This window comes from Coniophora puteana, assembly GCF_000271625.1.
Source record: "Coniophora puteana RWD-64-598 SS2 unplaced genomic scaffold CONPUscaffold_1, whole genome shotgun sequence".
Taxonomy (NCBI): Eukaryota; Fungi; Basidiomycota; class Agaricomycetes; order Boletales; family Coniophoraceae; genus Coniophora; species Coniophora puteana.
Window position 1 is genome coordinate 3,832,527 of NW_006913053.1, and position 23,328 is coordinate 3,855,854.

Here is a 23,328-nt window from a genome sequence, read left to right on the forward strand (position 1 = left end):
AATCGATTGATTTGCAACAAAATGGTGCAAATCAGATTTGGATACTCGATAGAGCAATGCGAATTTTGTGACTTCGCGGAGTGGAGCGCGATTGTGGCATCGGCTGTGCTGATGGGAATCGATGACTAAGCGTGGACACTTATGACGCACTTGAGTTCTACCTTCTTCTGCGTCCCACCTCCATCGTTCCCTTCCCGTCCCCTTCCCGTTGCATCAGTCACTCATCGCTTCCGTGCCTGTACATCGTGCCGGAGTGCTCTTCAAACTATAAAGGTAAGTGCTCTGCTCTCGCTCCCCGTCTGATGCATGTGCTGATGCTGCACTCTCCCAGTCTTAGAACATTTCGCCACTGCCGCACTAATGTAAGCACCCCACGCTCTACTTGTCATATGCGCCCTGCCCTGTCCTTACTACCAACGTGCTGTTGGTTCCTTACCCGTCCTCTCCTCGGTCTATCCTGCCTCTCACCTCTCCTCGTCCCCGCTTTCCCCCACCTTCCCTGGGCATTATGCGTTATCCATGCCATGGTGTACTGTATTTAGAACCACACCATCCCTGTATTGTAGTCAATGTCTCAATTTATTGTTGTGTGCTTGATTTACGCCGCGTGAACGCATGAATACCGGTTGAACAATATGTAAGGGTCTATGCCAGCCAATTTGCACTAAAATGTGGCAAATTTTACACTCTGAGTACCCAAAATCGATAAGCAAAATCTTAACTTTTCCCGGCAAAATTTGCAACTCGGTTTATAGCAAAATTTGCATTACTCTAAGCAAAAATTGCACTGAAAGGACGCAAATTTCACGCATAAACAGTGCAAATGAGTAGTGCAAAATTCACATCATTCAAACCCTACAGTGTTTATAGCACGCAGCGATCGTCACGGTATCGATGGAAAGAGGGTCCAATCACTGCAAGGAGGATGCACGTTCACCGCGCTCCACGGCTTATCCTCGTCGCCGCGCCCGTCTTTGCGACTAATTCCATTTTATGGCGCATGTTCACCCTCACTCTCGACAGGGCGAACACGACAAAGCGGCCGAATTCCAGTTTGCAGGACGCGAAAATGGCCGAATTCCATTTTGAAGGGCGCGACAGGTGCCGAATTCCAGTTCGTTAGAGTTCGCGGTGGATAGATCGTGTGAACAGAGCGCGAAAGCTTGCCCTCTTCAATAGCCGAATTCCAGTTCGACGGCCTCCTGACCCTCGCGCGCCGCATGGCTGAGCTTATGAACATGGCTCTTGGTCTCACCTCAAGAGCCGAATTCCATTTTCTTGGTTCATATGACCGTATTGCATGCTGTGGTTTATCAGTGCCCGTGCTGGTAACTTGAGACAGTCTAAGAGACGACCCAGCATTTCAGGGGCTAATTAGACGCAAAAGGGAATTGGTTTCCACGGGTGTACGATCTGGACGCGCGTCTCGAAAGTCAGTCGAATACTTACGCAAGTGCTGCCCTCCTCCTCCCCTAGATCTCTTTTGCCATGTTCTTGACGCGCTCAGAGTACGGTGGGGCTAGTTTCACAAACGTATGAAGTGCTATAGTGCTGACTTGTGGTCTAGATCGTGGTGTCAACACCTTCTCGCCAGAGGGTCGTTTGTTCCAAGGTGGGTATACCTTACAGTGCCGCACATATCCAACGCCTGATCTTTGCCTCGTCCTATAGTCGAGTACGCCATCGAGGCAATAAAGGTGCACTTCTCACCTCTCCCCACACTCTCCCCTTCCTCCGCGCTGACACCCACCCGCCCGTTTTAGCTCGGCTCGACAACCGTCGGGATCCGCACTTCCGAGGGCGTCGTCATCGCCGTTGAGAAGCGCGTCCAGTCGCCCCTGCTCGAGTCCTCCTCCATCGAGAAGATCATGGAGATCGACACCCACCTCGGCTGCGCCATGTCCGGCCTCACCGCCGACGCGCGCACGATGATCGACCACGCGCGCGTCACCGCCCAGAACCACGCGTTCACCTACGACGAGCGCATCAAGGTCGAGAGCGCCACCCAGGCCGTCTGCGATCTCGCGCTCCGCTTTGGAGAGAGCGTGCACGACGAGGAGGCGATGATGAGTCGGCCGTTTGGCGTGGCACTGTTGATCGCGGGTGTGGACGAGCTTGGGCCGCAGCTGTGAGTGGTTGGGTGTGTGCGTACGAAAGAGCCCGGGGACTGATGACATCGCCTCCTTGCCCAGGTTCCACACGGACCCGTCGGGCACCTTCATGAAGTACGATGCCAAGGCGATTGGGTCGGGATCGGAGGCAGCCCAGAGCGAGCTCCAGGACAAGTGGCACAAGGTGCGCCCATCCCATCCCATCCCAGCTCTGCGCATACACGCACCATGCTGACGGGTCGCGATAGCAAATGACACTCCGAGAAGCACAGATCCTCACCATGCGGGTGTTGAAGCAGGTCATGGAGGAGAAGCTCGACCACCACAACGTCCAGCTCGCCCAGGTGCGTTCTTCCCCTCCCTTCTACTGGTTCCCGCAACTCGTTAGTGTAGAAGCTAACCTCGATCGCAGGTGACGCCAACGAAAGGATTCGAGATCCTAAACGAAGTCCAGCTGAAAGAAATAATCGACGCCATGTAAAGTATTACTACCTGCTTACCCACCTTGTCACGCTTGCATGCATATTCACATCCTCATTCTTTTCAATTGCATGCGTCTGTATGTGTGTGTATATGACCCGATCCGATCCGATCCTGAGCGCTTGGGAGCCGAAGGACCCACCTTCTTGATCTTATGGAACAGTCTGATCAGAACGAGAAGTCGAGAACGGCGCGGCGGAGAGGCGTTTGCCGCGCCGTTGGGGATATCAAGCTGAAGTTTAGGAGGGCGGTAAAAGCGCTACGGACGACGACAGGCCCGTTTACAGCCCTGAAATCCTCGGAACTGAGAAAACCCCAGGCTGCAGACCGACCATAGACTAACGCTACGACGAGCATGCCAATGATGCTTGAACGAGGAATATTCGCCACTTTTCAACTTCAACTTCAACTTCATGCGTGCGTGCGTGCATTACAATGCGCTCTATGTACAATTTCGAATCGAAACAAAAAGGAACTCTATTATCCAGAAGAATTGTAAGGTATGTGGCCGAAAACGAGACAGTGAAAGGAAACGAAAAGAAGAAAAGAAAAAGAAAGTCGCTTGGTAAGACAGACAGATATTAACGCGACCGTGGTGCCGCTCTCGACATCGATAGTGAACAATGCGGGAGGCACGCGCGCGGGTGTGAGGTATGTATACAGATGGGGGGGATCGGCGGTGGGAGGGCAGAGGGGGAGGGGGATAAAGGGCGGGACACGGGCGAGGCGCGATGTGGCGGGGTTCAGAGGTTAAAGGTAGAGGCCACAGTCGTGGTGGTGGTGTTGGTGTAGAAGCGTGAAAGTGCAGAAACGTTATGTCTTGAGCCGCTCGGCCAGAGCGGGTATGGATATATGCCAGAGAGAGAACATTATAACGGATGACAGGGGGGAACCGACTGGAACGAGGAACGCGATGAGGGACAGGCTCCGAAAGAGAGGAAGAACGAACAAGTGAACGGGCGAACGAACAGATAAAATGAAGGAAAGAGAAGGACGAGGGAACGGAGGAACGCGGAACGTACGTGGACAAACATGAGAACGCGGAACGTGCATTGGTGACGCAGGGGAATGAAGAATGAAAAATGAAAAACAAAGGTGAAAGGCGGGTGCGGATGCTGCGTGCGAAGGAACGGGAACGATGCGTAGGAAAATAAATCGTGCGAAAGGAAAGGATGGAGGTGGTGGCGTGTGCTTGGTCTGAGCTGCGGGTGCGCTCGGAGGACGTGAGGGTTCAAAGGAGCGACGGAGGGACAGACATGTGGACAGGTAGGGCTGATGCGGCTGATGCGGGAAGTGAGGCAAGGTGCTCAAGTGCGAGGGCAGAGAGACAGCGCGGGCGCCTAGGCAGCGGACAAGGACGGGTGAACGGTTGAGGAGGCGCAAGGACAAACGACTGGACGCGTGCGGAGTGAGATGCATCGTGCAGCTTGCTAAGTTGGTAGTTCTACATCAGCTGCATGCTGCGCAGGTTGGCTTTGATGATCGAGTCGCGCACTGCACACAATGCACGCGTCAGACGAGGCTGTAAACCACCGCTATCGCCGTGGCGCTGTGCGATGTAAAAAAAAACGAGATGAAACGCACCGCTATTGATAACAACCTTTGTTCCGCGTGTGTCCGTCACCGACGTAAACAGCACTGTAGGCGGAAAATAATGCAAAGAGTCAGAGGACGCGCGGGCAGAAGGCCTACAAAACGCACGGTTTATTTGTCGCTCTTTGTTGTGCGAGCATTGCGCGTGGATGTTGCCGAACTTCGCTTTGAAGTCTGTTGAGATGGTGCCGTCAGCAAAATTGAGAAGCAAGACACAGAGGGTTCCAACGCACACTGCCGGATGGACTCGTAGTCGTTCGGTCGATCGCGGTAGCCGGGCAGGTGGGAGGCCAGCTGGACGCCAGCCGCGAGCTTGTCCTTCAGCAGGTCGCACTTGTTCAAGAAGAGGATAATGTTGACGTTCGCCAGCAGCTTATTCGACACGACCTCTTTCCAAAGAAGTAAAGAATCTTGTAGTCGGTTCACTTTCGGGTCCTGGGAGGTGGATAGAAGGTAGTCCCGTGAGCTTCTTGTGCGAAGGCTGCTCAAAAAATGTTTACCTCGGCTAGCACCTGGTCAAAGGCCGATATTGGGGCCAAAAATATTATGGCATTGACTATTAAAGCAGCGCGTATGAGTGCACAGAACGGTTCGGGGGGGAGGGTGACGTACCGTCGTCGAAATAAGGTGTCCATGTTTGCCGCTGGTATCGTGCGCCTCCCACGTCGTAGATTCTCCAAATCATCTGCCGCCGTTGGGTGTCAGGTATAATGAATGAATGCTCCACAACGCCCGTGGTTTTTAGCCTGGCCTTGAGAACGTCATCTGACCACCAGTCAATTGTATGCAGCAGGGGCAGAACACAAAGCCATACCAGTCGTGGGGAAATACCGGAGGGCTGTTATTCGGCGAATTTCGTTCAAGAAGCTGACCGCGTGTAAGCACGCAACCGCGCCGCCGGTAGCGCAATTCAAAAAGGGACTCACAAACCGCTGCTCTCTTCAAGCCGTAGGCCCTTCTCCTTCAGACACCGTCGCACGCTCGCGTCATCCCAGAGCTGCATCATCGCAGGGGCGCACGAGTGCATAATGTGGACAGGGTCCTTGGGATCATCCCACCAGCCTTCGATCTCATTCGTATGTGCGCTCTTCGGGCTGGTGATCCGCGAGACGAGAGACCACTTCTTCTTCCAGTCCTTGCTGTGGTGTACGCTGACCTCGGCCTGCCGCGAGCGAGACGAGCTGCTGCTCGATCCGCCTGGCGAGGGCTGGCCGGCAACGGTCGTCGACGGTGAGAGTGGGGAAAGCGGGGAGGTGGAGCCGTGGTAATCAGGGATGGAGATGTTGGGGAGGGGGCGGCCGTTGCGCCCGTACGCGTTTGGGGACCCGACGGTCCAGTGGGGACGGCTGTCATCGTTACACTCGGGCTCGTCGTCATCTGGGGATGAGATGAGACGGGCGAGGCGCACTTCGAGCTCGTAGAGAGGGGCTAGCGCGGCGCGATACCGCTCGTACTTGGGTACACGTGTCACAGTGAGGGCGGACTGGGGGCGGCCACGGGAGGTGATGATGATAGAGGCGGGCTCAGCGTGTTCGCCTGCCTCTTCGGCATCGTCCTCAAGCGGGTCCTCGGGCGCGATGGCATCGAGAATCCTAGCAGCTGTGAGGATAACGAAGCGAAGGGAAACGGGGAGTTTCTTACCTAAGAATAGACTTGACGAGATTAAGGTAGATGACGGCTCGCCACGCGGTCCGGTCTGCGTTGAATGCGGCAGGGGAGTGCATGAGCTGGAATTCTGCGGAGGAACGTTTCAGCTGTCTGGATTTCTGGCCAAGGACAAGGTCAGGGCGGATGGCGGCAGATGGCGGGCACCGTTCCCCAGATCAGGAACAAGCGTTCGGCTTTGCCCCACGTATGACGGCGGGGATAGCACAAGGTGGTCACAGGATGCACGCTGAACCGACAAAGCTCAGAGAGCCTCCCAGACGTGCGAGAGGGTGCAGCGGGAGCACGTCAAAGAGACTAGGATGCAGATACATGGACACTTACGTTTGAGTGTGGTACTCTTCCCGCTCTCGCTCTGCCCCAGAAGCAGGACCTTGATCTCCGGCTTATTCTTCCGCTCCTTTTTCTCTGCTCTGAGCATCTCGTCGATTCCGTCGCTGACGCGCTTGGCCTCGAGCTCCTCGTGCAGCCTCTTTTCCCGATCGGCATCCGTTTCGTTGGCGGGCGGCTGGAGGGCGAGGGCGAGCGGATCGGACTCGGATCTGCGACGTTGTGGTTCGAGTTTGCTTTTCATCATGGCTGGGGACGTCGTCGAGTCGTCGTCTGGAGGTGGGTGACGCTCTTGTGCGGACGCTGGCGCTGGCGAGAGCGGCGGACGCGAGCGGGAGAATGAGAAATAGGAATTATATGTGGGCTAGAGACGAGAGGGTAAAGTACTTAGTGAGTTGTCGCGACGGGGGTAAGTAGAAGCACTTCCATAACGAGAATGTATTCCGCCGATTCCGTACGCAAACAACGTGAATATATCTCAGATCCCCCGTTTTTTCCTGGGGTCTACCGTCACACCTGTCAGCTTCGCGTGCTCTCCGTCACGAGTTAATATTCAGCTGTCACGTTCGGCCCACGACCCCGCCTCTCTGCTGTCAAAATACCTCCAGTGATATGACAGTCCATGTGCTTCCAGATATGACATGACGACGCCACCACCTCCTCTCCAACCTCCCCTTGCGTTTGCTTCCGAGCCGTGAACTGGTTTCGTAAACCGTCTCCAATGAAGATCTCGGCGGCGCAACACAGTCCAATACACAATCACCATCCTCGGCCAAACTTTTTTGCAGACAAAAATTGGTCCAGCGCGTGCGAACGGGCGCATGCTCCGTCCACATTGCCACCGGCATTCACCCGTCCGTTGGCTCCTTGACTTTCCCCAGCGCACCAGAGCGCAACGTTGCGACGCGGCCCTGTCAGATTAGCCTACCCGGTTACTTGCACAGTGACCTTCATATGTCCCTCTCCGGCTCACGGGCGTCTTTCATCCGGCCTCAACGGTGCGTGTGGCACACGCTGACCTGCTAAACGACTCTCTTCGCACCATCTTCACCACCACACGTCCTCTCGCCTCGCTTTAGCCCCTCGAGCAGTCCGCATACATACATGTGCACCCCCATACACATTTCCAACTGACCCTGCTCAGCGTGTACATGCAACATCCAAGAAATCAATGCGCTCCATATGTTCACGGGAATCTCTTCCGACCCCCGTTGCCAGATAGCGAACGCGCCCGCGGCTCCCATTCACGGCCCTTGCCTTGTTCTCGTGGGCATCACCGAGAGTAAGGCACTGGCGCGAAGAGTCTCCGTCTTGGGACACGACAACCTCCACAGATCCATCATGAGATCCAACCCGGGCTCTCAGGCTTCTCCCGCCTCGGGGCGCCCTGCCTTCATTGTGTTCTCGCACTCTATTGGCTGGTTTAATCTTCTACCCGTGAAGGTCACAACGTCGAGAACGGCCTCCGGCACTGCTCATATCTCGTTTCATGCCAACGAGAACGTTGTCCTCTTCTACGTTCCTCGTGTCGAGACCGGACCTAGCCGGGACCTTTCACTGCTAACAACAACACAAGCTGCTTCCGACTCCTGACTATCGCTCGAGAGCTGATATTGTGTATCCTTGTGTACCTGAAATTTTCGGTCTCAGTTCTGCGCAGGCAGGCATCTCATCATGATCATCTTGGGAGACGCGGAACTCTACGGATTCGTTGCTATGCTTGAATGCTTGATGCGCGAATACCGTTGAAGGATCTCCCAGGCACGGTACGAGCTCTATACTGGCCTACGTGTAAGCTGTAGCGCCTTGGAGAATCTTCGCGCTCATCCTCACTATACAGTCTCCCGTCTGCGAACACCTTCAGCGAACACCTCTCGCCCGTACGTCGTTCGCCTTGCAGGCGATTGTACTTGTCGTCGCATCTTGAGAATCGCTGGCTAAGAATAGCCATCTCAGGGCGTCTATGCCCTTCAACGTTCATCGTGGATGCTGCCTCATCACGAGCATTGCCCCCAGGAAGTTCATAACCAACTCGGGCCCAAATGCGACTCCCATCCTTTCTTTCTTTTCTGCTCCCTCATCTTCCCCAGCATGCGCGGGGAACATCGTCGCTCTTTTATACAGCTGGTGAGGGAGCGCGGTGGTTCTGACGATGGAAGTAATGCCCAATCGCCATCTCCCAAAGGAGGCGGAGGCGGAGGAGGATCAGCCTCGTCCGAGCCTTCTGGGGCGTCGGCTGCTAAACCCGTGAGCTAATCCATGAGAATCAGCGGTAGCGTCTCCACCAGCACTGACTCTCGCCCCCCTTGTACTTACAGAATGGTGGCAACGGCGATAGCAATAAGAGCAGCAGCGCTCCCGGCGGCATTGGCGGGGGCGGGCAGTCGCCTCAGGGAGCCGCCCCGACTTCTGCGCCCCCGGACCCCAGCCCAAAGTCGACTCTAGGTGGGGATAAAGACTCGCCCTCGCCATTGTCCTCATCCTCTCCTTCCCCATCTTCATCTCCATCTAATGACTCAGGCTCGAGTGACTCCAATCGTGGGAACCCACACCCATCCCCAAGCCCTTCATCTGCGCCATCTTCAGGCACAAACCCCAAGAGCGACCCTGGGTCCAAGTCTACTCTACCGTCCTCAACGGGGGACGGAGACGCTGGTGGCTATACCCATTCTACATCATCCCACAGCGATGCACAGCCTTCTTCGACGACGCCAGGCAAACCTGATGATCCTGGGAGCGCTAGCAGCGCTTCGTCCCGCTTGGGCAAGGATCCGGGGTGGTCTGGGCACTCAACGTCGTCGGGAGGGGGGAAGGTGTCTGCGCCGAGTGTTGCACCTACCGACAAACCGACAACGTCGCCTTCACCAAAGGAGGGCGGCAGGCCACCGACGGGGAGCACCACGTCTTCCCATAAGTCCACTGAGTCGTCTCCTGCGCCAAAGGGAGGGGACGACGACCACACACGAACGCCGTGGGGCGCTGGCAAGCCTCCGAGCTCTACGCGTACCGACACGTCTACCGATAAGCCGACAACAAAGAGCGCGAGCTTGGGTAAAGTTGGAGGCGGTGGCTCGGGGTCTGGTTCTGCGACTGACAAGGATCCGCATCCCACACCGACGACGTCGAAAGCCAAACCTGGAACGGGATCGACTACGCGGCCAGGAAGGTCGGGGAAGGGTTCGCAAACACACAGTACTTGGCCTGACCCATGGCCGTCACTTGCAAGCTCATTTTCGAAGGACTGGACGGGCTTCACTAGTAATGTTGGCGAGGAATGGAGCAGGTTATGGAGCAAATCATCCTCTGAGCATTCACCAACACCGTCTTCAGGTCGCGGGTCGGAAGGTGGCGGAAATAGCGGTGGCAAAGGCGGGGGAACAAGCAAAGGGGAAAGCACCGGGCGTTGGCCAACGCCGACTCCTACGCACACCCACACGAGTCTTACGCAACCAGGTGGCGGCAAGCCCACTGGGAAAGGGAAAAGTTCGATTCCAGGTGGTGGTGGAATCAAGTCCACACAGCCCTTCACTCCGACGAAGCCAACGTCTGAGTCGTCTCCGCCGAGCCGAACCACAACTCCCCATTCATCCTCCAATCATCCTGGGTGGCCGGACCATAACTCGTCCAAGCCTGACAGGCCTCCGCCCTCTCTGACGACTAGTCCAGGATCTGGAGAGCCCACGTCAACAGATCGTCGACCGCCGTACCCCAGCAAGTCTACTACTTCGCCTCATGAGAGTCCTAGCCCAGACACTACCGATAGACCGCGCCCTTCCACGTTCACCACGTCGTCACACCTACACCCAAGTGCTCCTAGTTCGCCGCCTCCGGAAAGTCAAAGCCCGAGCCCACGTCCTGCTAAAGACCCCACGTCTTCCACTCCTCATGGGACTAAACCGACCACGCCTAGCTCTCCGGACGGCAAATCGACACCTCCGGTTCCTACTTCCTCGCCGCATCCTGGAGCGGTCACAAAGCCTGGTGGAGACCATACTACGAGCCCAGCGGTTGCGCCTTCTAGGTCTCCCGACCCGGCCCTCACTTTCACGACGATATCGGATTCTACAGGCGGCGAAAGTTCGTCCCCAGCGACGCCCAAGTCCGGTCCTATTTCTTCGGATACCGGGATCCATACCCATAATTATGAGGCAAGCACAGGGACTTCAACTTCTTCTAGTAGCAGGCGTTCTGCCCCTCCCCCGTGAGTACTATATGTTGCAAATCCTCCCTTCGATAGGTGCTTATCGTGTCATGCTCAGAATAGATGGTGAAACCGCTCCTCTTACGAGACACTCAACCACCATAACGTTCTCGGATTCTGCTCCTGTCACCATTACTACAGGCTTAACAGCCTTTACCTCCAACTCCGTATTCTTGACCACCTCAGTGTCTGTGTTGCCTGTTACCCCAACGTCCGAGGTAACTACCTCTCACTCTGAGACCGGCGCCGTTGTAGGCGGAGTCATTGGAGGCATTGTTGCACTACTCGTAGCTTGCGGCGCCTTTATCCTATGCTATCGCCGGAGCCGCAAGAGCCGTGGCGTGTCTCTCCCATATGCATCCCTATCCCCAGACGACGACCCATCAATGCAAGAGCGGATACCTGACACTCTTGGTGCGGGGATCATCCCCTCGATGTCGCCTTTTGGAACTCTCAGCTTCCGTTCGCTCAGCGAGTTCCCCATGCCAGCCTCCAGCCGCGGCCAGGGCTCCGCAGGTACCCTCCCCCGCCAGTCGTCGTGGAACAGAGAGGGCGGCGAGAACCTCAGCACTATCAACGACGACGCGTCGTTCTATACCCCCAGCTGGCGCTCGACCATCGACGATGCGGCCGAGAGCGAGGCGCCGAGCCACATGAACGCGTCTATTCGTGCGTACACAGACGTCGAAAGCCTCTCGGACTATCACAGTCACGATTACGACGGCATCGGCAACATGGACATCACTCACACGCATCATCCCGAGATGCCTCCCCCGGTCTCGGGCCCACCTCCGTTCGCAGCAGCCCGAGGATCCGGCGCGGGCGCTCCGAGCCCGAGCGCATTCGGTGGCTCTTACTATAACGGTACCAGCTGGAGCGACCCCGCTGATCCATTCTCGGACCCTCCCAACTCGGGCGCTGCGCCCGTGTCCGTTCCTGGGCACGGCGGCTCCGCGGCGGCGGCACCACTGGGACGGGCGCACGACGGGATCGGTTCTTCACTACCCCAATCTCAATCGGCGCTCATTGCGCGCTCCGCGGCGCCGTCACACAGTGACGCGGAGTCGGACAAGCGCACGAGCTCGTCGAGCGGGGGCACCGTCCGTCCGGACACGGGGCCGAGCGCGATGGTGATGGTGAACCGCAGTGCGAGCCAGATGAAGTCGAAGAACCCGTATCTGTCGCTCGTCGGGCTCGAGCGCGCCTCTCGGCAAGCGGGCGTGAGCGATCGCGATGTCGCGAGGATGTCTGCGCAGAGCTTCAAGGCGCAGGCGCAGGCGCACTGGCAGAATCAGAATCAGACTCGGACCCAGGACAACGGCCAGGGCCATGAATCTGGGGAACAGAATTTCGCCATGCGACCCAGCAGACTGTCGCAGACCTCGTCGGGAATTGAGATCCCGTCGGACTCGGTACGTCCCTTTCCTTTCCTTGCTTCAATCATTCCTTCGCCGGAATCGATTAGCCTGTGTGACAACTGTGGACTAATTAATGGGCTAATTGTCTTTCTTTGCGTTTGCGCGTTTCCTTTTCTTTCTAGTCTGAATACGGTATCGCGCTCTAAGTCGGAGTGAGTCCCGCCCGTGAGCGGTGGGAGGGTGGGAGAATGCGAGCGGATATGGAGGATGGGCGATGGGCGATACGCCCGTGCGCTCGCTCGGGTCTTTCGGGTCTGCTTTTGGGATGGAGGGACCGGGGCCTGAGATACGGCGAGCAGCGGGGTGCGGGCTTTAGCGCGAGTGTTGTACATACTGGGCATCGTCAGGAGAAGAGGTGAATTTCTTGGACGTTGGCTAGTTTGCCTGTTTGGAAAAGTATATTCCTATCTACGCTCTATGATACCATGTAAATTAAATAGGTGCGTAGCCAGACCGAGATGTAGTCCGTGACACAAACACATGCTATGTGACCGTAGCTGTCGTATACACTGTCATTCTGCGAGAGACGATTTTCTGCTGTTGAGGAGACTGAAGTGGTGAGGGAAATCTATGCGCAGGAGATGCAATCTATGAAGTCCAATGTCAAAGAACGCGAGGGAATGATGGGTAAACGTAAGGTGATGTCCAGGAGGAGAGGAAATTATTCGAAATTTTCGTCCTGCACCACGCGAGACAAGTCTCTATCGCTAGGGAACAGTATAGAAGCAGCGGCATCCAACATGAAAGATGAGGTGGATATCCCAGCGTCACGGAATTTGATGCCCACTAATGTGAGGGCCTGACGCAGCAGTTCGGCGTCGCGGATCCTAAAATCATCAAAAGTAACGTCGAGACGCGGCACGGAGATGTCTAAGTTGTGCATGGGATCCGTGAAGATGGTTGCAATATTCCGAGGTAGATAGGTCAGTGATTCGTATAGCTGTCTCCTGGAGGATGATTTGATTTATCGCTAACCACGAATTAGGGCCAGAGACTTACCATGACGAGGTATGCACCCGCTTCTCCCTCTCATCTCCAGTCAACATCTTGGTCCACTTTAGCCCTTTTGCTATCATGACGTACGACCCCCTTTCTGCCAGCCAGCTCCTCCGAAACTGCGCTTCGATGCTGGCGAACGTGTACAGCCGCTCCGCCCAGTTCTTCGTCCAATATTCGTCCAGAATGGCGGACACGCGAACATCGTCGAGCTCGTCCCCATGCGTCCCATCAGGCCGCACGATCTCCCCGTCCGACGGGTACGTCGTCCCCGTGAACGGAGCAAACTCCATCTTGACGAAGAAGTCGTCGAGGCGGATGATCTCGCCCTGGAGGATGGACGCGACGAGGTTGGCGCGCAGCTGTCGGACCCACTCGGGCGTCTCCCTGGAGGTGAAGATGCGGAGGCGGAAGTTCTCGAGCTCGGTCGAGACGAGCGGGTAGCTCGTGAAGCCGAAGTAGACGGGCAGGAGCCAGAGGACGGCGGTGGTCTTGGAGACGGCGACGTGGCACGCTGCGTCTTTGTACTCGTACTCGAAGGCTTCGAATGTCGCCCAGCGCGGGTTGGTGCGTGTGGGGATATGGAAGGCGATCTGCACGCGCGCGCAGGAGATGGCGAGGCCAGTGCGACGATTGCGATAGCGGGGGCTTGAGATGGAGAAAATGCCTATTCTTGAGATGCGGAGTTCATGGCCGAGTAACCAGGCGAGTGAGAAAGATGAGAGAAGGGACAAGAAGGCGTAGGCCATCCAAGACCAGCAGCGGCTCGGAGAGAACAAGGCTTGATGCATGGGAGCGAGTTATTAGTGGTATGGGTTGGTCAAGCCTCGCGATGGACTGGAAATAAAGAACATGCTGGTTTTCACATGGAGGGGGTGTGCTCGTCGGATAAAGGCGCTAGCTTGCTGCGCAACAGCCAAGAGCAGTGTTACGATGCAGACTGCAGCAGATATGAATGGCTATCGTCAGGCGATACCTGGCTCAAAGTTTCTCGATGGGTTCACCCCTTTCCGTCTGTGACGTCTGCCAGGAACGAGATCGGGCTCGCTTCCGAGTCTCCGGGACCAGCCCTAAACCCATCTGCGGTTCAACCGACCTTTCGTGCCTGAGAAACCCTGCAGCCCTCCTTCAATAGCCTTCAATCTATGCTCGAGTGCGTCAGCGAGTCCTACCTGGTCAATCTCGTCGCCATCCGCTCTGTGTGGCTTGCGATCGCGAATGACTGTCTCGTGTCTTTGTTTCTATCAACACTCACCAGGATTTCGATACTTGGGTCTGCAGCCATTCCAAGTGGTCGGCGTGAAAATGGAGTCAAATTCGAGCCATGCTTCAGCTCAAGCTTTCAAGGGAAAGAACTGACGGTGTCAACAGCGCGCTCCCGTAATTTCCTGTCAAGCTTTAAAATTTAGACATTTGCTTCCATCAAGGTCTTAATCAATGATGTCACTGCTACAGGCACACTTCAACATCATCGCAATCCTGCAACCGGCATCCACGGTTCCCTTCCTCACACGAGCTGTGGCACACCTCTCCCCGGGCGGCCCGTGGCTTCTCCGCACGCCATCATATGACACTCCCTTCCATGGATATTCCGTTTATCCTTCTGACAATAGAAATACTCACAGTCTACGTGATGCGCACCTCGCTCTTGCCCTCTCTTTTCGACCTACCACTGCGGAGAGGCCATGGTTCAAGTTCCTACTCGAGCAGTTCCAACGAACAGAAGAGCAATCATCCTTGCCATTTTCATCGCGTTCGGTACGTGCAGCGCTCGCTTTGTATTCTCTGTTTAGAAATAGAACTGACGCACGGCCGTGGCGCGCGTTCGCAGGAGGTGAGGTCTATTCTAGAATCACGTCTTGAGAGAAAGAGAAGTGCCAAACCTTGTGGGTAGAATCGCTCTCCCGTCCCCACCCTCCCAGCGAAGTCGAAGCTAACGTGGTTTATACTTCTAGGCTGACCTTTCTTCTTCTCGAAGGCTTCCTCTTTGGCTATGACATTGGTGTCATTTCGGTGCGTTCGGACTCCTAGCGCCAGGGTCTCGGTCGGCTGCTTGACTGGTTATTCATAGGGATGTCTGATTATGCCGGACTTCCAACGCCGCTTCGGCACGGTGGTTGATGGCCAACCAACGCTTTCGAGCTCGAGGCAGTCGATCATTACCTCGCTGTTGTCTGCAGGGTAAGTGCAGATGCATACGCGGCTCAGTCAAGTCCATCTAACCAACCCGTTGTTATTTCTTCCCGACAGAACGTTTGTGTAAGAACCGCTTTCTTCGATATGAGTGCACCAGTTGACTTGAAGCAGCGGCTCGCTATGCCAGGCTTTCACATCAGACAGCATGGGTCGAAGAGGTTCAATTCTGCTCTGGTCGGGCATCTTCACGATCGGCGTTATTATCCAGACGGCGACTACCTATTCCCTTGCCCAGATCACCATTGGTCGGTTCATTGCTGGGTTAGGCGTCGGTGCACTCTCAGGTACGCAGGGCATTATCAGTCTTCTAAGATGTTTAACTTATGACATCTCTTTAGCTATTGTGCCCCTGTACAATGGAGAGACCTCGCCGAAGGCCATCCGCGGTATGATGATTGTACTATACCAGTTCCAGATCATCATTGGGTGCGTGCCCGGTATCCATTACCTACTGCTACTCCATAATTATCCGACAATTTCCTAACTTTTCCCGATAGCATCTTCGTCAGCTATGTCATCGATCTCGGAACCCACTCGATCAACTCATCTGCGTCTTGGCGCATCCCCGTCGGGCTGCAGATGCTTTGGGGCCTGATTCTCCTCTCGGGTATCTTCTTCTTGCCGGAGTCCCCGTACGTGCCACATCTCCGTCCATCTCAGCTCGGAGAAACCTGTCTAACTGACCTTCTGCCTTCTCCGGTTTCTTTGGTGCGCAGGCGTCATCTGCTCGGGCGAGGCAGGATCGACGAGTGCAGGGCGGTGATCGCGGAGCTGAACAGTGTGCCGGTAGATGACCCGCTCGTCGGCGAGACGCTTGAGGAGCTCCAGATCGGTATCAATGCCGAGAACGAGGGCGGCAAGGCGGGCTGGCTCGAGTGTTTCTCGACGCGTAATGCGCTCTGGTGGCGCACGACGAACGGCATGATGCTGCAGTTTATTCAGCAGCTTAACGGGCAGAACTTTTACTGTGAGCTTTTATCCTCGCCTCGGTTTAGAGGGTGTGGCTGACGCCGGGCTAGACTACTACGGCGACACTTTCTTCCAAAGCGCTGGTACCCAGTGAGCAAAGCGCTTTCCCAGTGTCGTCGTCGAATACTGACTGGCACATTCCCCAAGACTGAGCCCATATGTCATCCAAACCATCCTCGGCGCCGTCTCCGTCGCGGGCACAATCCCCGCGCTGTACCTCATCGACAACCTCGGGCGGCGCAGGTCGCTCCTCATCGGCTCTCTGCTCGAAGCCACGTGCGCGATCATCGCGGGCCTCGTGGGGCACTACACGCTCGCGCCCGCGGGTACGGCCGCGAGCCTGCTCACGCCGCGCAACAAGTCGGGCGGGGACGTGCTGATTGCGTTCGCGGTGCTGCATGTATTCGCGTACTCGATGTTCTGGGGCCCGACGCCGTGGGTGTACCTCGGCGAGTCGTTCCCGCTGCGGGTGAGGCCGAAGGCGATTGCGCTGGGGAGTGCGACGAGTGAGTTCTTTTATGTTGCGTTTTTTTGGCAGGGGAGGGGTCGCTGACTTGCGAGTTGTTTAGATTGGCTCTGGAACTTCCTATTGTCGTTCTTCTCGCCTCGTATCGCTGCTGAGTAAGTACCGGTGCTTGCTTTCGAGGGAGTGCGCCCCGCTGACCGCATGGTTACGTAGCATCGGCCCCCTCATCCTGCTCATCTTCTTCGGCATGCTCGTCTTTGGCTGGTTCTACGTCTTCTTTGCTATCCCCGAGACGAAGGGTCTCAGTCTCGAAGAGGTCTGTTCTCCTACCTTGCCAGTCTCCCGCGACATGTCAAGCTGACATCGTCTGGCTCGTTTGCAGGTCGACGAGATGTACCGCGCTGGCGTCAAGCCGTGGCAGTCGTCCAAGTTCGTGCCGTCCGTGGGCCGCGTTCATGACACCGCGACGTCCGAAAATGAGGTGCGGGATGCTGACGAGAAGAAATCTTCGTCGGCATAGTGCACGTGTAGCTTATAAGCTTCAGTTGTTGCTTGTGCTAGTGCAGGGAACAGTTTACAGTACCCCGTTACAATATTCAAAATGACCGACCTCATTATATCCTCGTTATCTTTTGTTGTATGTACATATATTCCATCATTGCCGTCTCCTATCATGTATAGCATTATGAACAGTGACTAGTGAGGCTCGGAACATAGACGGTAAAGGTTGTTAGCAAGAGCCCCTGAATGAACCCACGACGCGTGCTGTACGCCTCAGGTCGCTCGTGGCTTTGCTTCCGCATCCGTCACGGGTCCGTAAACTCAAGGATGTCAGCCCTCCGTAGATCTTTGGCTTCATCTCGACTCTTCACAGCTGCGCGCTGCTCCTTCCTCAGATCCACTACCAATTCATCTTTCACTACCTTAGCCTACCAGGCCTCCCCGCCCCTTTTAACTCCTAGTCCAAGTGTTATCGTCCCGCGCAGAATGGCTTCCACGCACCCCTCGCTGTCCACCGTCTCAACCCAGAGTGCGTGTCAACTCATCTTGAACCAGTGAACGCTCTGTGATTGACATCGTAACGTCTATAGGCGCTCCAGCTGCCATTGGACCCTACTCCCAGGCCATCAAGGCCGGCGACCTCGTCTTCGTCTCGGGCTGCATCCCGCTCGACCCGGGCACCGCGCAGATCGTCGAGGGTGGCATCGAGGCGCAGACGACCCAGGCGCTCAAGAACCTCAAGGCCGTCGTCGAGGCCAGCGGGAGCGAGCTCGGGAAGGTTGTTAAGACTACGGTGCGTCTCGTTCCCGCTTATGCGCATCTTATGGGGAGGCTTATCTGCGTACACTCGGTGGGGGTGTGTGACAGGTGTTCTTGAAGGACATGAACGACTTTGTTGTTGTTAATGGGCTGTATGAGAAGTTCTTTGGGAACCATAAGCCTGCGCGGTCCGCTGTTGAGGTTGCGAGGCTGCCCAAGGATGTGCTGTTCGAGATTGAGTGTATTGCCAAGTGAGTGGTTTATCTTGCGTGTCTTGGATGTTGCAGGATTGACGAAGCTGTTCGGCAACATCTAGGTTGTAGAGGCTGGAAATTGGCCCTGCATCGTCGTGTTGAATAAGGTTGGAAGGTCAATGTACTATATCAAGCGCAACAGAGTTACAGAATCGCTCGATTCTCGGTTTGAGGAGACCCCGCGATTGGAATTATGCTCCTCTGAGAGATTCTTCGACGGAGTGCTTATCCTGACGATGCCTCCAACGAACAATTGCGTCTGTTTCAATGATCTCGCCACGAGTCAGTCATTATTATATAGCCCTGACTAGGGCTACACTATGCATATATACTTTCTGATACCACTCCGTCGTGACCCTTAAGAAAAGACTGGACTTTAGTGAAAGAGCACTGTTAAACGCGAAATTAAGGAAGGGATTGCGCGGGTTGTTGATCAGGCGCGTCTGACGCGTTCCTCCTGCGGTGTGACCGAGTCGCGCGCGTTTCATTTCGAACATCCATGACGACCCCGATACCCCCCAACCCCCCAAGATGGGAGCCCACTACAGATCCTTCATCCATCGAAATCCCGGGGCTGGATACGACGGCTTCAGTCAATGACCAGCTTGACCAAATCGACCAGCTTATCACAATCAAGCTGCAGGTCTGTCTCACCACCTTTCGACTATGAGAGTATCGATGCTCAGCAAGAATTCCAGAACATCGATGCCAACTTCTCGCGCATACAGCATCTCATGTCCACGAGGCTTCTACCAGCGATCAAGCGGTACGCAGTGAACACGGAGCCAGTGCGAGAGGCAGCCAACGTGCGTCATCGCTGGATTGATCCGCCGCTCTGACTGACTTTCTATTCGATAGTTCTGGACAACTTTCTATGAACAAGCAGCTCAAGTCCGGGTACCCAGATACGACGAAGAGTACAGCTCGCAAGAGCAGGTGTCCGAGTCGACTGCAGAACCCGCATCCGAGGAAGAGTTCTCAGAACAAGCCGATGTCACCCCTACCAGATCGCGCACCTACGATCCCAATGTCACCGCTTCAGAAAACTCGTTCATGCCTGGAGAAGGCGCGGTGTCGTCTACACCCGCAACCATGTCTCGCAACCGCATGGTGTACTCGTCGGAGGATTCCATCATTAGCGACACAACGGACGAGCAGCCCTCTTGGGCAGCTTCTCTGGAGTCCCCTCTTGTTCGAATCGACAGGGAACTCCAAAACTTCTCAAAAGAAGATGCATCTCGTATCCCCACGGCCTCCGCCGACACATCGCAAGCTGACGACTCACTACAACCTAATGATACTTTCGAGGAGGAGAACACTATTAACCAATACCCGAGCAAAGGGAAGGGCAAGGAGCTGTCATTGCTACAGGACGTGCTACGCCAGAATGCTAAGGGTAGCGCTGCCCCGACTCCGCGAGCCGGCTCAACGAAAGTGTCTCCCTTACGGCTCAAACAGAAGACGCCCGTGGCGAAGGGCGTCAGCGCATACACCGCACCCAAATCCTCCGAATGGACCTCCATGGTCGCCTCACCGCGTCGGCAGCGCTATGAGCGCTCTCCCCGGAAACAGGCCCCTGAGCCATCCACCTCCGCTTCTACACTCGAGATACCCTCCTTCACCTCTCCCCAAAAGCAGACTGGCGACCATTTCGACTCCTCGTTCGACGACTCCGCCGACCTGATGCCCCAGGTCTCTCCGCCCCGTACGATGCAGTTCGCGCGGGCGCCGCGATCTTCTATGGGTCTGGGCATCCTTCCGCAGATCGGTCGGACGCCTGGCAAGGAAGCTGCTGATCGGATACGCAAGGACCTCCTCGGCGAAGTTTCGAGGCAGCAGGCGTTCGAGCCGAAGGAGTACAAGGCGAGCTTCACGGATGATACAACTATGAGTTCGCTGCCCACCCCACCGTCGCTGGCTCGTTACCGCTCCAACTATCTGTTTGGAGGTGACAGTGCCGCCGGAAGCTCGGGCGACGCCACGTTCGAGACGATGATGAAGAAGGCGGGACTCAACGTCCCGTTGTCCGCGCAATCCTCGCTGTCCACGCAGCAGCGGTCTGCTATCTCAGGCGGATCGAGCTCAAGCGCCTCGCGCTTTGGTCTGGCGTCGATCGCGGAGCCGGCCCATCGGGCGCTCGAGCCGTACCCAGAAGAAGCAGTGTTCCAGCAACAACCACAAAGGGTTGACACCGACTCGGACTCGGACTCGGACTCGCTCGACGACGATCCGACGCACCACCCGGGCCAACCGTCCTCCGCGTTCCTCATGGCCTCCTCGCGGCCCGCGCGCGACTCGCTCGGCTCCGACGACTCCTTCGGCTCCTCGAACCACTCGCACGATTCCCTGCTCGACGACGACGGCGACGGCGGGAACCAAGCCGTGCATCCATTTGCGCGCGCGGCTGCTGCTGCGGAGGGCGGGGCGCAGCACGGCGACGACGGGTTTGGGTTCGACGATACGTTCGATGACGACGACGATGGCTTTGACGGACACCCGGATGTGCCCGAGGAGGAGACGGTGTTTGGAATTCCGCCGGCGCAGCGCCAGGTGATGGCACAGCGCGGGCAGCTGAGGATGCTGGGGGAGGATTTGTTGCAGGACACGATTGGGATTGGGAATCAGAAGGCGAGGGCGGGGCATGTGGAGGAGAGTCCGACGCCTTGGCCGAGAGGGTAGTAAATGCAATGTGGGTATGTACTGGGATGTGGTGTTGTAATGGGAAGGGCTGCTCATGAATGATGACTTTCAGAATGCTGGTATATCCTATCCGTGGCTTTGCCTAAGTATCGTGCGAATCTTCAAGGTTGAACAGTTCTCGAAGCGTTTTTGTAACGTGTGCCACGTTGTCATACACAACACCGTGGAAGCCGAGAGAAGACGCAGCGGCGACATTCTCTGTCTTATCGTCGAGAAATACAGCTTGAGAAGGGACAAGTCTGGCTTCTGCAACAATGTGATCATAGAAGCCTATGTCTGGCTTGCAGAACCCGACTTTGGCCGAGATGTATATGTCGTCGAAGAGGTCCCATCCATCAAACCTCGTGAGGAGGTCATCATAGTCGGATTGAGGAATGTTTGACATGAGAATAATTCTCACGTCTAGACGACGGTTTTTGAGTTCGTGCATCAGGCTGAGCAGTTCTTCGTTGATTCGGAGAGACGACCTAGCTTGGTCGAAGAAGTTGACAATATCGAGCTGGGGGATGTTGTGATCCTGAGAGATGATCTGGTGAAAGTCCTTTTGGCTTAGTTTTCCGCATTCGTGGTCGTGCCATGCGGGCGATGAGAAGATCTTCCGGAGGACGTCTCGAGGGATGCTACTTGATGATGGAGGCGTCCATGAGAAGAGGACGTCTCCGATGTCGCAAACGAGGGCGCCGTACTGAAGGTTGGCGGACATGGCGAGGTAAAAGAGGCCTAGGACTCGAGAGTTATAATAAATGAGGTGATGTGTTATGCTCAATATGACGGTGGCTTGATTCTGGTAAGGACAAGGATGAGAACACAACGTCGGCAGCGTCGGAAGGCGCGGCACCAACGCGCGACTCTGGCGCCGAGCTCAGCTTCAGAGTCCGATGTCACAGGTCGCGACGATCGCGCGTCGATTCTCAACCTCATCTCGACATGCTGAGCTCACCACAACTGGTCTGTAGCAATAGTTGTTGTATGCTTTCTATATCTGAAAGTCGCTCTAAGATTCTTTTCTCCCACTCATCGCTATATAAGCAACATATCTCATCTGGCCTTTTCGGAATTCGTTAAGGTCCGGTAGACGATTTTTCCAGTGACTTGCCCTCTTTCGGTAAGCTCTTCGCACTGAGCACAAGTACCTGAAACCTACGAGCACCGAGAATCGATGGCATTGGTTACGGAGCCGTAATTGGCGCCCTTCCAATATTGTCATAGCGGATGTTTGTCTACAATTTCTCGCGATCAGGGTTCGTCGCTCGTACACGCAGCACAAAAATCGATTGAACTCGATTCTGTGTCTCTGGTGGATTTCCATAGGACAAACCCAGCTCTGCACTTCTCAAGGTCATGGTATGTGCACCGTTTATCGCGTTCCCTTTTCCCCATGTACTCATGTCCTCACAGCCATCACTGATCATGGTTCAGTGACTGTCGAGCGAACATCGGAATGTTATCGAAAATCCGATCTACGGATCTATAATTGCCAGGAGGACGTAGTGCCGCCTCCCGCCACTTTTTCCTCAGGGCAATCACTGGCTGCGCAATGGCTGCGCTTCATGGATACCCAAAATAACTCGTTATAACATAACCTATGCGACTATGCCGGCCTAGCACGCCCTGGACCACGCCTTTCCCCTTCCTCCTCACTCCAACTCCACCTTCCCTCGCTACCGCTTTCATCTCTTAACCTCTATAACCTTTGAGACTATGAGTAGCAGTTCTCAGTCAAATACGGGAACTTCATCCGGATCCCAGACGGCATCTGGATCCACGAGCGCCAGTGGAAACAGCACTAGCTCTGTCAGCATACCTTCCACCGCTGCAGTGGGTTCAATCACCATCACCCAACCTCCTGCGCAGTCGACCTCATACTACAAGCTTGCGGCTAACAATACGATTACCTTTGGATGGAACTTCACCAACCTGTACGTGACGCCTTCGTCGCTGACAATCTCGGCCGTGTGCGGTGACGGGAACACGTACCCGGTCGGCCCATCAGACGGAATCATACCGGGAACCGCGACGAGCGTGGAGTGGGTTCCGTACGACTATCAGCTGGCGAACCCCGCCGTGCCATTCGCGGTGTCGACATATACGCTGGAAATCTGGGGAGACGGGGGTCCGAGTGCGGTCGCCTCAGCTGGATACCTTGCGCCCAATAGTGACCTTCAGTTCGCTATATATACGCCACAGCCATACACGCCGCTGAACGACGGTGAGCGGTGCCCGAGCTTGTCCGTGTTGCACCAGTGCTGACGAGGGCTATTTTTTGTCGAAACAGGGTGGCAGTGTACGGGCTGTTCGGGCTCTTTGGAAAGTTATGTCGCAGACCCAGCTATGATCGGTGTCACTGTGACGCTGCTCATCACGGTGCTCTCTGGGTTTGGGATGCTCAATCATATCCCACTCTGAAGGGATTGTAATTGAGTGTTGCTAAGTTTGGTGCCTACTACAACTACACGGGAGGATCAGGCTACTTGGCGCTTTTACTTTACGCCATCGATGAACAGCTCGCAGGTACATTAGAATTGGACATCGGACTGACACTCCCTCATGGATATTTACCTGCTAGAAATGTTGCATGTACGTACTCACGGTATTGACATTGGACAATGCGCAATTACAGTAGCAATTAATGATGGTGCTGTAGCCATCCTCATCTCCGCTAGCCGTTCATTTGGTGACGTCGCGCATT

General features: G+C 55.6%; 8 protein-coding genes across 8 annotated transcripts; 6 read left to right on the forward strand and 2 right to left on the reverse strand.

The window, feature by feature from the left end:
• The first annotated feature begins 1,455 nt into the window (after positions 1-1,455).
• Positions 1,456-2,731, forward strand: CONPUDRAFT_96588 (proteasome subunit alpha type 5). Its single transcript, XM_007765603.1, has 7 exons — positions 1,456-1,513; positions 1,568-1,612; positions 1,672-1,697; positions 1,764-2,128; positions 2,193-2,295; positions 2,360-2,455; positions 2,524-2,731. The coding sequence occupies exons 1-7, from the start codon at positions 1,489-1,491 to the stop codon at positions 2,590-2,592; spliced, it is 729 nt and encodes a 242-aa protein (XP_007763793.1). The 5' UTR covers positions 1,456-1,488; the 3' UTR covers positions 2,593-2,731.
• Positions 2,732-3,521: 790 nt separating this feature from the next.
• Positions 3,522-6,552, reverse strand: CONPUDRAFT_96590 (G-alpha-domain-containing protein). Its single transcript, XM_007765604.1, has 10 exons — positions 6,174-6,552; positions 5,826-5,919; positions 5,111-5,776; positions 4,999-5,051; positions 4,797-4,949; positions 4,685-4,740; positions 4,418-4,619; positions 4,293-4,358; positions 4,176-4,229; positions 3,522-4,085 (listed from the first exon to the last, which is right to left on the reverse strand). Exons 1-10 carry the CDS (start codon positions 6,424-6,426, stop codon positions 4,036-4,038), a joined length of 1,647 nt encoding a protein of 548 aa, XP_007763794.1. The 5' UTR covers positions 6,427-6,552; the 3' UTR covers positions 3,522-4,035.
• Positions 6,553-8,270: 1,718 nt separating this feature from the next.
• On the forward strand, positions 8,271-12,253 carry CONPUDRAFT_141444 (uncharacterized protein; the record flags this gene model as incomplete). Its single annotated transcript, XM_007765605.1, has 4 exons — positions 8,271-8,426; positions 8,498-10,380; positions 10,439-11,792; positions 11,921-12,253. 4 exons carry the CDS (start codon positions 8,271-8,273, stop codon positions 11,942-11,944), a joined length of 3,417 nt encoding a protein of 1,138 aa, XP_007763795.1. The 3' UTR covers positions 11,945-12,253.
• A 205-nt stretch (positions 12,254-12,458) lies between these two features.
• CONPUDRAFT_161827 (uncharacterized protein) lies at positions 12,459-13,543 on the reverse strand (the record flags this gene model as incomplete). The annotated part of the gene is made up of 2 exons (XM_007765606.1): positions 12,459-12,745; positions 12,798-13,543. 2 exons carry the CDS (start codon positions 13,541-13,543, stop codon positions 12,460-12,462), a joined length of 1,032 nt encoding a protein of 343 aa, XP_007763796.1.
• Positions 13,544-14,479: 936 nt separating this feature from the next.
• CONPUDRAFT_161828 (general substrate transporter) lies at positions 14,480-17,030 on the forward strand (the record flags this gene model as incomplete). Its single annotated transcript, XM_007765607.1, has 13 exons — positions 14,480-14,552; positions 14,773-14,807; positions 14,866-14,975; positions 15,045-15,053; positions 15,102-15,274; positions 15,329-15,416; positions 15,488-15,622; positions 15,707-15,957; positions 16,010-16,049; positions 16,107-16,465; positions 16,529-16,580; positions 16,639-16,741; positions 16,808-17,030. The coding sequence occupies 13 exons, from the start codon at positions 14,480-14,482 to the stop codon at positions 16,943-16,945; spliced, it is 1,566 nt and encodes a 521-aa protein (XP_007763797.1). The 3' UTR covers positions 16,946-17,030.
• A 473-nt stretch (positions 17,031-17,503) lies between these two features.
• CONPUDRAFT_45756 (YjgF-like protein) lies at positions 17,504-17,940 on the forward strand (the record flags this gene model as incomplete). The annotated part of the gene is made up of 2 exons (XM_007764352.1): positions 17,504-17,719; positions 17,794-17,940. Coding segments are annotated over 2 exons (363 nt in total), but the record flags the coding sequence as incomplete, so codon positions are not given.
• A 498-nt stretch (positions 17,941-18,438) lies between these two features.
• On the forward strand, positions 18,439-21,426 carry CONPUDRAFT_161830 (uncharacterized protein; the record flags this gene model as incomplete). The annotated part of the gene is made up of 3 exons (XM_007765608.1): positions 18,439-18,582; positions 18,638-18,745; positions 18,798-21,426. 3 exons carry the CDS (start codon positions 18,439-18,441, stop codon positions 20,616-20,618), a joined length of 2,073 nt encoding a protein of 690 aa, XP_007763798.1. The 3' UTR covers positions 20,619-21,426.
• Positions 21,427-21,668: 242 nt separating this feature from the next.
• Positions 21,669-23,298, forward strand: CONPUDRAFT_116431 (uncharacterized protein). The gene is made up of 3 exons (XM_007765609.1): positions 21,669-21,983; positions 22,038-22,848; positions 22,915-23,298. Exons 2-3 carry the CDS (start codon positions 22,341-22,343, stop codon positions 23,043-23,045), a joined length of 639 nt encoding a protein of 212 aa, XP_007763799.1. The 5' UTR covers positions 21,669-21,983; positions 22,038-22,340; the 3' UTR covers positions 23,046-23,298.
• Positions 23,299-23,328: the final 30 nt, after the last annotated feature.